Source organism: Uloborus diversus, chromosome 3, assembly GCF_026930045.1.
Source record: "Uloborus diversus isolate 005 chromosome 3, Udiv.v.3.1, whole genome shotgun sequence".
Classification (NCBI taxonomy): domain Eukaryota; kingdom Metazoa; phylum Arthropoda; class Arachnida; order Araneae; family Uloboridae; genus Uloborus; species Uloborus diversus.
Genome location: NC_072733.1, coordinates 115,821,584 through 115,838,547, shown reverse-complemented (window position 1 = coordinate 115,838,547; position 16,964 = coordinate 115,821,584). Strand labels below are relative to the sequence as shown.

The 16,964-nt window shown below is 32.0% G+C and overlaps 1 protein-coding gene across 1 annotated transcript in view; it reads right to left on the bottom strand.

The window, feature by feature from the left end:
- LOC129218241 (paired mesoderm homeobox protein 2-like) overlaps positions 1–13,201 on the bottom strand; it is a 79,720-nt gene extending 66,519 nt beyond the window's left edge. Inside the window, exon 1 of the mRNA XM_054852465.1 lies at positions 12,788–13,201. Within this exon, the coding sequence (XP_054708440.1) occupies positions 12,788–12,944 (157 nt within the window). The 5' untranslated portion in view covers positions 12,945–13,201. The remainder of the gene's footprint in view (positions 1–12,787) is intronic.
- Positions 13,202–16,964: the final 3,763 nt, after the last annotated feature.

Sequence of the window (16,964 nt, the reverse complement as noted above, 5' to 3'; positions counted from 1 at the left end):
CGATGTTGCGATGATTCCCTTAGTGACATGAATGCCGGCAATGGAAGTTTATAAGTACCTTTTTCATTTGTATTTTTATGTTTTCGGATGTAATTTGTAATCACAAATGCTTTTGAGTTTTAGAGCGTTCTTAGCCACTAAAGCCTATCCTACGATCTGTGTGCCATATTGGGCCCCTGAAGCTGAGTTTTGTGTGCCCGTTGTCAGGTTTTATGTTACAATCAAGAACCATGTATTGGAACAAGATAAACTAAATTTTTTTTGATTGAAATGTGATGGGTCATACAATTCATTTACGTCTGGATTTTTTAAACTTGTAATTCAATATTGGTTTTTATGGGTAGTTGAATATTATCATTTCAAGAATCACCGGAATATAGAAATTTCTGTTGCTAGAGCTAAATTAAACGTACATTTCTTTCATTATTTATTTATTTTTAATTTTCCAGTAAATTTTGGAGCACTGATTCTTTGTTTTTACATGTTATTAAAATCGAAGGAACCAAAACAGAATGTTAAGTACTTTATTATGTATTGTACGTATTTTTGTAAAAATTAAAGGAACAAAATTTAAAGCCAACTTCATAATGAGAACAACAATAAAGGTTAGAATTTAAAGTACGATGTATTACAGCGTATGAAACTTTCTTCGTATATTCAGACTTATGACCTTTATCAAACAAAATTATAGATTATTTTTATTGTAATGTAAATAAAAAGCAGTTATTTTGCAAATGTGAGCATATTTAAATTTACAGTTAAAAGAGGTGCGGTCTTCTGGCAGGCATTTTCAAGAAGGGTAGCATTGTTTACAACAAGGACGGCGGGCCAAATGTGGACTTACAATTTCTTAATGAATAGAACTGGCACTACCAGATTTAATCTATTTCTTGACATGTTTGTCGATTTATTCTTTAGTTAAAAACTTTCAACTTTTCTGACCGATTTTCACTTTTTACTGAATTGACTTTAACTAAGCCATCTTGATTTTGGGAATATAGAATTGTTTCTTCCAGGTTTCTATTAAACTCTGAAAAACTTAAAGATGAATTGTCTAAATCCTATCAAAAGAAGTAGCACTTAAAAAAAAAAAAGTCGCTGGTGGATTAAATGGGGACATCGATAGCTGTTCAAGACGGGAAGGGGGCGTCTCCATTTTGAAAGACACAGAATATAAATGAAACATCTTATATTTGCTTAAATATTAAGACATAAGATAGAATGCTCTTACGGTATTATTTTATTTCAACTCAAATGACTCTTTTATCCGATTCCTTAGTGCTTAAAAAAAGCTCCAAAAAATTATATTTAAACAATATAATAACACAATTGTGGAATAAAATATATGAAAAAAATATTTTAAAAAATAAGTAAAATATTTCATACTAAGCACAGAGTTCTAAATAATGATTTTACGTCACACTTTGTTTCATATTCAGATTTCTAATAATGGGCAGCTGTCAAAGAAGAAGAAGATGAACCTGGTAGCAGTTGAACATAGCTCAAGCTGTTAACAAGTGTTAGAAAGGAATATGAATTACAAAAAAAAAAAAAAAAAAAGTAGGGGGGGGGGAAGAAAGAAAGAAAAGAAAAAACATCTACGGTTTTAAGTGCTACTATAGAAACTCGGGGGGGGGGGGAGGTTAAAAGAGGCTAGATACAATATTCATTGTTTTAAATGAATACCCCAATATTTCCCTATTGGTTGTCCTAAACGTCGACCTTGCTCCATTTTCTAAAAAAATAATACTCTACCTCATACTAATTATTGTTTTGAAGTAAACATCTTGCAATCTGATAATCTGGAGCCTATTATAAGAAGAAACTAGTTTCAAGTTTTATCATCCTTAAAACATTTTTACTTTTTCTTTAGGCCAAGATGTTATTTTTCCCATTATGGGCAACTTTCCGCTTTTTTTTTCTTTTTTTGGAATTCTTAACTTATAGAAGGAATTTCTTCTCGCGATTACCGATCACTTCAGTTATCCGATCGAAAAAAAATAAATATTATTCTTAATCAACCGTCTCATATGTATTACAAAATCCTTCAAAAATACCGAATGTTACAAGGATTTTTTTTAATTGTATTTCAGAAACCAGTATAAGTGCACTTCTTGACATGGAAAATAAAATGTAAGATATTATTTTCTTTCTTTTTTCTTTTTTGAGTTCTTATGTAAAGTATTCAGATTAGGTCTACTTTAATTAGACATTAATAACGACCGTTTCAATTGCTTAGTTTGCAAATTGCTGCACAGCAGTTTTTTTTTCTCTTTCAAACAACATATTTAGCGCTTAACTGGTTCCTGAAATAAACGCTTCAATTACAATTTAGGTATATGTTAAGCGGTTTCGAAATAAAAGCAACTTCCAAGGCAACCCTTATTTCAGATCATTCAAAGTCATAATTTTAATCATTTTATGGCGTATTTTTATACCTACGTAATTTGATTTTTCCATGAATATTTTTTTTAGTGTCCACAAGTTTTATGAGATTCTAACAATTTTTATTTTGACAGATGCTTTCATGATATAAGGCCTAATGATGGCACCTAAGTCGGCAAAGATGTCACAAAGAAGAATCAAGTTTGTAATGTAAAAATGTTGACCTTGGAAAAATTAGCATTCGGTTTTAAATGAATTTCTGCAATTTCACTGTAAAACTACTAATCGATATTTATAGGATAATGTATACGAAATCAAATAATTTGGCAATTTTTAATGGTGTGAATGTTTCATTTTTTCTCATGAAAACAGTATAACAGAATATAAAGTTCTATAATTTTTGGAGTAGTAAAACCAATTGATACTAGTACTCATGAACCTAACAGATTTTATTATACCGAGTGAAAATTGTTTCTGTTTAGTAATTCTGGAATTTTAAACCGTCACATATTTATTGTTTTCATCTATGTAAACTTTAAAAGGATAATAGGATAAAGTATTATCTAATCTATAATAATCAGTTTACAATAAAAACCATTCTGTGCAGTCTAAATGCTGTATACTGCACATATGGTGTGAAATATAGTTTGTTACTAGTATTTCTCAAATAAAGTAGGTCCAAATGCAACTTATAACATTAAAAAAAGAAGAAAACCATGAAAATATTCTGTTTTACCAGAAAAGAAAAATAAATGCACAGAATTGCATGTATGAAGTTAAAATAAATTTAAAGGTTTAATGGATTGCATACTGCAAAACATTTCCCACGTTATGCTGCACATTTTAGCAACTCAATAATGCTGGAAGGTAAAAAAGTACTTTAGTGAAGATACGATATATTATTTTCAATTATATATAAAAAAAACTCATTTTTACTACCTTCATGGATCAAAAAGTTTTGTTTTATGAAAAGGCTATAACTGTTCTTAAAATAAAGCTTCAGACCATATTTTGCAATTTCCTTCTATTTGTAAATTTTTAAGTCTGCAATAGAGCTAAAAGTTTTTGGTAGAAATGAAAATGCGCCACTTTTTCTTCTTTAACAGGTGTTTATAAAACATAGAGATGGGGGGGGGCATTGATTTATTTTGTGTACAAGGAAATTAATATCAATAAAACATATATTTAGAAGCAGTTAATTATTTTTATGTAAAAGGCTTTTATATTACTTTACTTGTTGCTTTTCATAGCCTAAAACATTATTTTTGTTGTTGGAAAAACTTCAGAAAAGGAACCGATTTCATATGTAGGCTGATTTCTACAACGTACATACAAAATCAATTGCTTTACTTTTCTATATTGTTCTTCAGCTGTAAATGCAGTGATTTAGGCTATGAAAAGAGACAGCGATAGGGTGAAAAAACCCCTTCTGCATAAAAATTGATAACTATTTATTTTATGGTTTACTGCTGTTAATTTTACTGTACAAATCATGTTTTAAATTGTATACTACTGCTGCTCTTAAGGCGCAATTCAGCTGATTCCGCAGCATAATACTGCTAACTTTACAGTTTGATACTGTTAATTTTGCAGGGCAATTCCGTTAAAAAACAGTATATTATTGTTAATTTTACATATTATGTCTGTTAAATTTACAGGTCAAGTCATTCCTAAAACAGTATATTACTGCTAATTTTACAGTTTGATACTGTAAGTATTACAGGGCAGTTCCATTAAAAAACAGTATATTACTGCTAATTTTACAGTTAATCATTGTTAATTTCACAGGGTAATTACATTAAAAGACAGTATATTACTGCAAATTTTACAGTTTAGAACTGTTATTTTTACAGTTTTTCTTTGGAATGCGAGCTGCCAGTATTATACTGTAAAAACAGCAGTTTTTTTTTGCAGTGTGGTATTGTTTACAGAAGTACTGGAAATAACACCCCGATTTACGTTGTTAGAGTCAAATTCACAATCAGGTGAAAAACTCTCTCATTGATTGTCATTTTCTTCTACGGTAGTTTGAAATCTTTTTTTCTCAACTAAATATTCAGAAACACTAGCAGTATTCCCCTTAATATTTTCATGCAATAATGTATTGTGCTTTGCTTGACACAGCAAACACTTTAAATGTGAATTCGGACAGTCTTTTACCCTGTGCAAATTTAAGCACAAATAACACAATTGGTTTCGTTTTACAAAATTCTTTCTCCCACTAAAATCCATGCTTTTAAATTTCGCGCATTTAAACAAGGGATGCACTCCATGGCACTTAATGCAATTTTTAGTAATTCTGACAGCTGAGCGATTTTTTTATACCAACATTATTTTTCATTGGTTCTACTTTTTTAACTCGTTGTTCATTATTAACTCAAGAGACGAACACCTTGTTTTCAAGAAATCAAAAAATGATTTCAAAGAAGGAAAGTCTACGTTAGCAGTCTCAGAAGACCAAAGCCTTCTACTTTCTGTATCAAGTTTTTGAAGTATTAAATAAATTAACCAAGGATCTCTACTTGATGCTTCCTCACCAGGAGCTTTCAATCCTCTAATAATTTCATCACTTGTATCCATAAAGTTCTTTAAATTTGTATCATTCGCCTGTGAGATACCTTTCTGTTCTAAAAATGTTCCTATCAAAGACTGTACAATTTTCTTCTTTTTATCATACCTATCCAATAGCTTTTCCCATGCTTCCAAATATGAAGCGTTAGATAAGGGAATATGCTTAATTAAAGACGCTGGCTCATCGGTGAGCAACCCTTTCAAATATTGAAACTTTTGTACATTAGATAATGAATCTTGATTATGAACTGTTACAAGATAAAGATCTTTAAAATTTATCCAATCTTTAAAATTTATCCAATCATTAAAATTTCCAAAGAAAGGCGTAATATTTAGCTTTGGCAATCGGAAATTACTTAAATTTGTCTCCGCATTTTGCATTACAGTAGAACCACCACCATGAATTTGTACTTCTCTTATCTGAGACGGAACATGAAAGCTTTCGAATTTATTTTGATACTGAGCTTTTAATCTAAAATATTTTTCCTCAAATTCTGCTATTTCAGAATCTTTATCATCTAATAATACATCAAGTTTTTCAAATTCCGTAAATAAAGTATCTAACCTTTGAATACGTATCAAAACTTCATTTTTCGTATTTATATCATTAAATGTATTCTCAAGTCTTGTTACAGAAGCTTTAATTCTTCCTCTAGAAGCTATTATTTGAGTTCTATCTGCCCCTTCCATAATACTAAATCGAAAGTAATCGAATTAAAGTCCAAATTCTTAATTCAAATAAATTTATACATCTCGCATAAACCAATATCAAATCAGCATCAGTTCCAAAAAAATTAAGTGTAATCCTCAATAAGAACTCATCAAAATATTAACCGTAAAATATTCTACAAATCAAATTAATACTTCAAATAATAATATTTTCATGAAACATTGGAAAATGATCTTATGCAATAAATACAAGTAAATAAAATATCAGCTGTAAATCTTCTCAAGACGTCCAATTATCTTCTTAACAGATTGTATAAATAGAATAAAGAATTTTAGAATAAAGCACTTATCTTAGTATAAAGCACTTATCTCACCGGGTGCCTCCAATATTTTATGTTCTTCCAATTCACTCAGAAAATCTCATAAATCAATAATTCTAAACTTCATTAACTCATTCCAAAACGTATTTAAACAAAGGAAGATATTTTATTGAATATAACATAATACAGTTCTCCGCCGACGTAGGGCGAGAAAAAATATCCAACTACCACGTTGTTATTCACAAACTCTCACCTGTTCCGTTACAACTCTTCGCTGTTGCCATACATAAAAAGAAATATAAACCGCAGACGATAAACAGAAAAACTATTAAGCAGAACATTGTACGTAAAAGGAAGAAGCCGTAACAAAACCACAGAAATAGACCAGGTTTATTAAAGTCAGGAGGTACAATGACATTAATAGACCATGGAGGCGGACCATAAAACCTCAAACTTAGCTTTTAAAGAGTTAAATTTAAGAGCATTAAAATTAATATAAAATGGGACTGAGAACATAACTAAACTAAAGCAAACTAGCAAAAGGGAAGTAAAAAAAAAATTCAATGTTTATTCTCTACGTAGTCTGTCCTGTACGAAAATCTTCAAGAAGTAGTATGTGATGATGAGGATGACTAGAATATTTGAGCATAGGATGTGGCAAAAATTGCATTAAGACGAATACAAAGTAAAATAAATACTGCCGTGTGCAGGTAAAAGGCAGTATCTGCAGAAATGAGTTTTCGAGATATTTGAAAAAACGCGTTTTGGATTCAATACTAACAATAGGGAAATTTTGGAATTATACGTCCTTTTTGCGCCTTTTTTTTTCAGCGGAAACCAAATAAACGAGCTTGTACAATGAAGATAACGTACAATAGATGACAAGAATGCAAAAAAGTAATGAAAAATAAAATCTTTGCAGTTACTGTCCTTCACCTGCACACGGCAGAATAGTGTTTCATAGTAGTTTGCATTGACCTCGCGAAGGATCAAGTAACTTTCGGTGGGAAAAAAGGTTAGTAAGAAAGAAGTTACTTCAAAACCATCTTAAATCACAATGTATAAAACATTTTTCTGAAATACTGCTTTGAAATATTCATTTATGAAACCTTTTTTACATACACGGGAAAAGGATCACGCAATAATTCGTAAATTCGTTAACATCAAGTAATTTGATTCTAAGATAATTTACTTTTCATGCAAAGCAAAAAATGATTTATGTACTTAATAGTATATGTGTAATTATTTCGTTATTTTACAATGGTACGCATTTCGCAGCCCAAGTGAGATGAACCACATAGTAAACATTTTTTTTAATGTTTAAAAAAAAAAAAAAAAAAAATCTTCAAATATATGAACTTTTAACTTAACATTTTTAGACAAAAAATCTTAACATTGATTTATATGCCTGGGAAAGTAAAATTCATGGTTCATCTCTATAATTTGCCCCATTTCCGGGATAACAAAAGATTACTGAAAGAGTTAAAACAATAAAATTTCGAATGACAAGAGCAAATATGAAAGTTCGAAATTCATTTCACTCACATATTTGCTCTTGTTGAACGTATCATGTAATTGATTATGCTACTAATTACACCATATTTTCAAAATGTAAAGTTACGAAACTAATCAGACAGTAGAATCGCTTATTAACTTATATTACAAGAGGCTAACTTCCGCGCCTCAAATAATTAAAGACTAGTCGACCCGTGCGGAACTCCGCACTGTGCTTCGAATCGTTTCATAAGGCATTTCGCTCTTTAAGAATTTCAAAGGAAGAACAATATGAAGAAGAACCGAAAAAAAAGTAAGCGCAGAAGAGAAGGTATGTAATTTAAACCCATCAGTAACAAAACCTCGTTAACTACAACGTTGTGATAATTTGATCATCGCTCACCTTTTGGTCGTACATATTTTCAATTCAAACATAAATATCATTAAAAGTGTGGCTGAGTAGTGACTCGTGAAAAAGCAATAATTGTGCATGTAAAAAAACAGGTTGTGGCAAACAGAGTCCTGCCCATGTGAGCATCTGACGGGAAAAAAAGAAATATTAAAGAGATATTTATTGGCACGGATTCGGATTGGCGCCATTCTGAGTAAGAGCCCGGCACCCCAACAAACCTAGCAATTACGCCTTCCTTTTCGAAAGCTATTCATTGAAAGAATGCGTAATAAAAAAAAGCAAAAAAGCTTTTTGCCCAAAAAATAATAATAATAATAATAATAAGATCATGCTTCTATGTTTTGTCATTAACCAGCATGATACGATTTAAAATTATTCGAAAAGCATGGAATTTGATTAAAGAATGACGAAGATCTCACGTAGCGATTGAAACGAACATTCCAGAGAAGTAATAGATTGAAAATAAGTGTTTTTATCTTTGAATATTGAACTATTTCACATAGAAGGTTGCTTTAACAGTTAGGCTTAAATGCCCGCACATGTTTCTCTTTTAATCGAACACTTAAAATTCAAAACCAAAACCAGTTGAACTTAGTCTGTTTTTTAAGTGTAATTTTTCGAACGTAGACAAAATGTATTTTTTTTTCAGCAGAAAGCAGAGGAGTAGAAAATGATTTCTTGCTAATGAAGTTGATAATAATTTTAATGCTTTCTATCGTATTCGCGCGAATAAAAAATTAAACGTTTACTGGGAGAAGCTCGTAGTTTTAATTTGGCGTAGTATTTTTTCATTTGTACAAAAAATCGAACACTGCTATTAGAAACATCTACATTTCAGCATACAATGAAAATGTTTTTCTGCACAAAAAGGATTTCCTTTTGGTAAATCTAATACTTTTTCATGCTTACATTATGCTGAGTGGTCTGGATGTAGTCAAAGCTTAAAAAAAGGAAGAACACTCTTCGATTAACAGTCAACTTATCCGAATGATAACTGTAGTCTGCATAAAGGAGTCGAAACACCAAGTAGCAATCCCACTGCATTTATTTTATTACGTTTGTATGTTATGAGTACATGTAATGCGTAATACTAATATAAATTTGATATTCTTTCGGACAGCCCAAACTTGCCCGAAGTTCGAATAGTTTATAGCCGAACGCTCTACCGAAAAAAACTTATCAATTTAACCGAACAACTAAGTTCAGTGCTTTTAAGCTTTATTAAAATATAAACACACACACAGCCTTTTTTTTTTTGCTGAAAGCGACGTAAAAAATGGAAAACTGCATTAGAACTTTGCTTTTTAAAAATGCATAAGAACTACAGGCAGCATCAAGGTTTTGAAACAGCAAGGGGCGTTTTCGAAAACTTGATTTTTCGACCGTAAGTCTATTTTTCTTCATTAGTCAGCCTGATAAATTTTAAAATGAGAAGGGAATAATATATAAGATAAGATATTGACGAAAAATTTTTTTATTCTTGAAAATTTTTACAATTTGTTACCGCAGGCTGCTTGAACCGTTATGACTTAGATGGCAGCACGTGTTCATCATTTAACAGAACGGTTAAAATACAAAATAAATTGAAATATGCTCTTTTTTTAAGCGTAGCTTTTCGAATGTAGTAAAAATGTGATAAGCTATTTGTTTTTTTGCAAAAAGAAGAAAAAATATATATTTTACCCTTCAAATTGAGGTAGTATTTTTTTTATTTGTACAAAGAGTCAAAAACTCATTAGAGGAATATAAATTTTAATATACGATTTATTATTTTTTTCTGAACAAAAAACAATTCTATTGTAGTCTGAAATCTTAAACCTGTTACTTATATTTTCGCTTACATTATGCTTTAATTTTCTTACCAGAGCCAAAGCTTAAAAAGAAAAAAAAAAACGTATAATTCCGAAGTAATTTAGCACAAAGTCACTTCAAGTTTCCATATCAGCAAGGAGCGTTTCCTTCTCATTTATTCTATTCCTTCATAGTCGTTATTCACTTAATTAAGCGCTCATGTAATGCGCGATATTTCTCTTAATTTTTTGTTGCAGATTGTCCGGACGTGGGCCCGAACACGGATTCTCCTGGTTACGAAGAGAACGCTCTGCCGATCAAGCTATTCAGCTCTGTCGGTAATAGCGCAAATTAAAGTTATAAGTTTAACCGAAAACCTTTTCTGGTTCTTTAAAACAGGTTTTTCGGCTGAAAAAAACAATTTTTAGACCGTGGGTCTATTTTTCGTCAATAGCCAGCACCATAAGCTTAACAATAAGGCGTAAATCAAAGAAATCGATCAAGAATTGAGGAAAATCTGGCGTAGAAACCAAAAACAGGCTACAGAAATAATGTATAAGGATAAGCTTTTTAAATTATTTTGGTGACAGTAGTTAACCGTTTGGCTCTAAATACTTTGCTCATAAGTTAATGAATGGGAAATATATTTATATCCTTTGAAGAATTTTATTCCTCTATGAGTAAATGGAAGTTGTAGGGAGAGTCAAGGCATGTTAGTCCACTTTTCTGCTTTTTATTTTTTATCTTATAAAAAAATTTAATGAACAGATGGATGAGTTCCATTAAATTTTTCTCATTATCCCAGATTTTTTGAAACTTTTCAACCGTTAACTTTTTTTGTATTGATTTTTCAACAGAACATTGTGAAGTGGACCAACGTGCCCCGGGCTCGGTGTGCATTGTCCGCATTACGAAAACAACTTCTATAACAATTTTAATGATAAACATTATCCAAAATTTTTGAAACTAACTTATGTTCATTTGTGTTTAACATAAAAAAACATGAATTTTAAACATCTATAGAGCACATTAAAATAATTAACCGACATAAATTTATCAACTCCTAATTTTACGCTTTTTATGTCATAACCATTTTTATTTTCTCAATAATCAGCTCAACTTAGGTCTTTACCAATTTTACTGTCAACTTCTGTTGCAATTACTAGAAGTTTGTGTTCCCAATACTTTTAAAAGATTTAATTTTTTTGTGGGTTTTCTAGAAGTGGATCCACGTAACCCGGGTTCTTGGTCTAAAAACATGCTGGTATAATTAAAAAAAAAATGCTGTCTTTTTTTTTTTTTTTTTGCAGCAAAAAATAAAGAAATTACAAATAATTATGGACTGAAAGAATTTACTTTAGGAGAAGATTTCAGTTTAGTACACCATTATAAATGAAAACCATCGAAAAAAGAATAAAATTGCAGAGTTATAAAAATTACTCAGCACTGAAAAAATAGAAATAATATTTTTTCTGAAATAAAATGTATTCAAAATAACTGTACTATGTTATTTCGTAACAGGATTTATAGGACTATAGGTGAAGTTTGTTAGTCATAAATTAAAATAAAAAAATATTAATAGTATTAAAATTATTGAGATCGGTTCACCATGTCCCGTGGTCCAACGAGTCGCGATTTCCCTTTCGATTAGTTTCACTATTTATGAGAGCATTAAGTGTATCCTTAAGTTTTACTTTCCAACTTTGCAGTATTTTACTTCGTATGAAAGCAATATCAACGTTTCAATATTTATAAGAAAGTGAAACTAATAAATTTTGGATGCATCAGCAAATTTTCTAAAAACGGGCTAAAAATAATTTGGAAACATGTTTTTTTGTTATCACGTCAACGTCAACATTTCAAAGATGTTAAAATGAGTGCCAAGTATCCCTCTACGTGTCTTGAAAATTAGAGGAGCTAAAATCTTGACGAAATCCTCTTTCTAACTAAAAACAATATTACTAATATTTGAATGTGAACTACTTTCTGTATTTATATACTATTTCGAAAAATTTAAACGCTTTGTTAAACGGAAAAACACTGCTACGGGTAAGTTTTAAAATTCGCAGCCATTTGAAAATTCAAGTGGAATAAAAGTGACAGAAAGCTTAATTTGCAAGGGAGTTCATGGGAGCTGAGCTCCTGTACTTCTTTTGGCCATTTTATGTGAATTTTTGAATATCAGATGGAATTTAGTCTATTTGATTATTAAAATATCTTTTTTAAGATGGTAAAGCTTCTGCACTTTTGTTAAAAAGCAAGCCTTGTATGAAACTTCTGTCAGGATAGTTGCATTTTGTTACAAAAAATCTTTTATATTTCTGAACAGGTTATGAAATCATATTTCACGATTAGAAAACATCTCGAAGTAAAAACTGTTTCTGAAAAGTAATTCTGTACATCATATTTCAGATTTCACAATAGGGACCTGTAGTACAATTTCCTCTCAATTCTTATCTCTCTTTAAAATAATATCTTTTATTTCAATCATTTCTCTACTAGAAACTTTTAAAAGCATTGTGTGAAGACATTTAAAGATTCTTACACCTTTTAGAAAATATCTTGCCCATCGACAGCAAATGGCGAGATATTTTGAAAATGCATTCCACAAAAGTAAATAGTTTTATCGAACCATCGTTTCAAAACAATGCCCAAGATGAGCTTGATTCCATAAGGTGAGCTGCATGTATTTGTTTAATGTATTTCGCTTCGGTTGAAAGACATAAGTTAAAAGAAGTTGTGTAAGAAGTAGTATAAGTTAAGAGAAATGGTTCATTTGTTTATAAAAGTGCTATTTCGTAATATAAATGTCATCAAACATTTTGTCGTCAGTTAAAGGTATCTTGCACTATTATCGGAAATTTTAATCCTTAATTATGAAGAAGCATTTTCAATTTTAGTTCAATATGCTAATTACTATTTCTTTGCAGCCTAGAAAAAAAAATTAAGTTCATACAAAAGTTTTAACCAAACAGTACATTTCTTCAAAATATAAATTTTCATAGCATAAGTTCGAGAAAAGTTTAGACTTTTCTTTCTAAGAATTACGTTGATTATTCTAAACTTAAGTTAATTACTTATACATCTTGAAAGACAGGTAGGGAATGATATTTATAGATTTAGTATTGGTAAAAAATTAACATACCTTCCGTTTTCTCATCATCTTCCAGCTCAATGGATGGGGGATGCACTTGTGGCTGTTCTTGAAGGAAGCAGCAACTGTTCCTAGGTAAGTCTAACAGATGACTAACTGTAAAACGTTTAGTATTATCCCCGTACTGAACTGCACCAAAGTCAACCATTCTGCATTCTCACAAAACGTAAATCACTTTAGAAATAAGCTTTGAATTGTTCCTTTCTTGCAATAATGACTGAAAATTGAGCTACTTAAAGACTCCCTTTCTTTCCAAGCTCGAACTAATCTTTCTTTTAATTTTTATGTCAATCAAAAGTGAAAATTATCTTTGAATTCAAAGTAAGCAAAACTTTTCCCATACTCCATGGCTTCTCTTCAAAACGATTGAGCATGTATCTATCTCGGGGAAAGTGTTGTTGAAAATATTTGTAGCAACTACTGGAAGTGTCGCATCTTTTGACGCCTTATTTGTTGAGCTGTAGTGTCGAAATACTTTTGGTGAGCAGCGATGACAGCTCGTCATCCACTGCACTTGAATGCGACTCATTAAGGTTCTCCGCCAATAGGTTTGAAGAAGGCGGGACTGGGATGTCAACTAATCCCCGCCTATACACAATCTAAAGTTCTATCTTCCGCATCTCTTGACACCCTGAGCAGCAGTCCTCACTGGATGCTACTCGCTTCAGGGGTGCCCACATGGGAGGATTATGGTGCAAGTTGCGCCATCAAAGTTTTGGGGGAGGGGGGATTTTTAATTTATTTATTGATTTATTTTTAATTTCATTAATTTTTTTTTTAATTCTGTTTATATTTCATTTCGTCAGTTTATTTAGTTTGTATGTGTGTCTGTCATTGGCGTAGCACAGAACTTTTCTAATAAAATAATAATAGTCATCTATACATATAATAAAATAAGATGTTTGTGTGTGTGTGTGTGTGTGGCGCGCATCCCGGAAAAACGGTAACCCCCAGAAAGATGAAATTTAATATACAGGTGCAGTTTTTGCTGAAGATGTGCACCTCGGGCTTCGATTTTTGATATTTTGATTAGAAAAAAAGTTATTTAATGTTTTATGTGATTTTTAGCACTTTTTAGTACTTTTTACCTCAACCAAACGCACCACACAAATATTTTTTGTACTGTAGGGTAGGAAATTTAATTTTAAATATGATTAATGAAAAAAATTTGAAGACAGAGCAATTTTTGTATTTTTTACGAATTTTTGAAAAACCTTTAATTTGCAGTTTTTCATGGGTTTTATTTTTTTGTAATATCATCCTGCGAGAAGTATCAAAGCCTTATTTCTAAAATTTAAGTTGGTAATAGTAAAAACATTTCGCTCTCTTCAGAAGAAAAAAGTTCTTAAAAATACGCAATAGTTTTTTTTTTACAATTTTTTTAATGCTGAACACATTATGTCTCCTCACGCATCGGTCGAAAAAAAGCGTTCTTCAATCTCTTATGCTTGTGACGTCACTACTTGGATTTTGATTCGATATTTACGATGGAATCTTAATCGCAAGCAATGTTAATCTTTTTGTTTTTACTATATAGCTTACTTCTACATTTTATGACGTGATGACCACGTGTTTTTCCAGCAGCGCTTGCTTTTTTTTCTTTCCTTTTTTGTTTTATTTAGGGATTGCATTTATTTCTTTTTCCAACCCCCCCCCCCCACAAGCTAGACCTTTTGCTGTATCTATATTACGTTACATTTCATAGTTGTGCGCATTTAATTCAATAAAAACAGCGAAATTTTTTCATCTTTGTCAAACGCTACTTTTTGCACACTACGGGGATTATTTTTTTTTTTGTTCTACTTAAATAAAAAAAAATCGGTTTTTTGAGTGATATTTGTTTTTATTAGGAAATGGCCGGGAGGTTAAATAAGTACAGATGGATAAGAAAATTTAGAGATAGATCGTAAAGGTAGATAGCCGCCGAAGGCGGCAATCTTGGCGTAAAAATGTGAATGGCACAAAAAAAAAGATAGAGATGGATTGATTAATACTGCTGCTTAATTTATTTAAACAGCCGCCGAAGGCGGCAAACTTGAAGTAAAAAGGTAAATGACCAGTTAGCCAAACAGCCGCCGTAGGCGGCTGCTAGCACAGAAATGCGAATGGCGTAAGAAGGTGAACCAGCTGGTCGCCGCAGGCGGCTAGTAATAAAAATAAATAAGTAAAAAATGTTGAAAAAAAAGTAAATAAAATAAAAAAATTAATAACTAGTTGCAAAAAAAAAATAAATAAATAAATAAAAGAGCTAAAAATGAGTGTTGAGAAAATTGGGGGGGGGGGGGGATTTGCGCCACTGAAATTGGGGGGGGGGATGGGCACCCTGAATTGCTTTGCGACCGATATGCCTTTTAGACATAACTTTCTCAAATTAATGCAAATAATTAAAATTCAACCTGTTTTGTGCGGTCTTTTTTTGTACGATTTATTTTTCGTGCGAACTTTTTGGTGTGGTACATGAAAATTTCAATTAGATTGGGACTCGATTGACGAAATTATTGAAAAACGGACGAAGTTACTTATAAAACGAACGATTTTTTTATGCGAGTTTTTATAATGCTATCCCTATCCACCGTACAGAAACAGGTTTGAGTGTAGGGTGGAAATGTGAGAGACGCCATACTTTTTGTAGAAATTAGGTAAAAGATTGAAAATGCAATATAAGTTAACCCTTTATGTTTTATTATAAAGTTACACTATTATTAATTACCATTAAAAAATTACCATTAACAATCTTTAGACTTAAATAAAAAAGAAATAAAAAATGATAAATGTAAGTTGACAGTAGGCCATCTCTCTCGTAACGTGTGGGAGAGACGCCATATAGTGTGGGAGAGATGCCATATGTTATTATTCCTTATTTTTCATCTTTTTGCGGATTATTTCCCGACGACACTGGTGGACAATTGCTAAGGACGGATAGCAATAGCAGCGTTAGCAACCGCAAAATGGAAGGCAAGGAAATATGGAAATTAGCATAATTCAGGACACAGTAAGACATCTTGTGAGTATGCAAATTTAAGACTCACGACGTTGCTGGTCACGTGATAACGCTTATAAGCGATATAAAGGATTGGGCGCGTGATGACCATTGTTGCTCAAAAGCAAAGTTTAACGGGAAAGAATCAATTGACGAACTAGCATTTTTCGTTATGTCTTCCCGACATCCCTTGGATGATTTTATGGGTGACCGTGTGGTTGGCAACATCGAAGAAAGGCAGAAAAATTTAGATGTTGTATGGAGTTCGACGTCAGTCACAGGGTTGACTCTAGAGCTTGGAAATCATTTCAAACAAATGGAATGTGTTGCAAACGTCACGAGAGAGGTCGAGTACGCAATACGACGTCAGCAGGAGATTGGTACGTAGTGCTAGCAACAAAAAGGAACCAGCGCAACACAGCTACTAAGGTAGCAAAGTAGTTTCCTGCTGCTACTAGCAAGCAAATATCCCGAAAAACTGTAACCAGACGTTTGAATGCAATAAGGCTATACGCCTGTCAACTTGTTTTGTTCATCCCATTGTCTACATGTCAGTGTTTTGCTCGTTTGTAATGTCTTCAGCATCGCATTTGGAGAGAAGTCGACTGGGCTAGTGTACTATTCTCAGATGAAAGCAAGTTCAGTCTCTCGTCTAATTGTGGACGACAACTAATCTGGCATGAGAGTGATACAGCATTCAAGCCGGCAAACATAAAAGAAAAGGACTAGTATCATACAAGTTGTGTCATGGTATGGGTAGGATTTTGATCAATCGCCGTACGTCGCTCGTGTGCTTCCAAACAAGACTAGGACGGCTAGTGATGCATTAATGTTGGTCTACAGCTTCATGTTCACGTGGTCTGTGTGTGATAAATTCGTTCTCTTGGATGGAAACGTAACATGTCATGAACAATCGCCGTCCAGGAGTGTTTAGCTCACTCAAAATATTCAACTCTTCAAATGGCCAGCAAGTTCTATAGATCTGAATCATATTGAAAATATTTGGGATGCGTTGGGAAGCTGTATTGCTGGTCGACAACGTCCTCCAATAAGCAAGGACACCCTTATCCGTGACTGACAGAAGAATATGATAAATTACCCCAACAGCTGCTGGATAATGTTGTGTAAAGCATCTCAGAACGTGTGGAAGCTCGCATCGCTCTCCATGTTAGCCTTATCCCATATTGA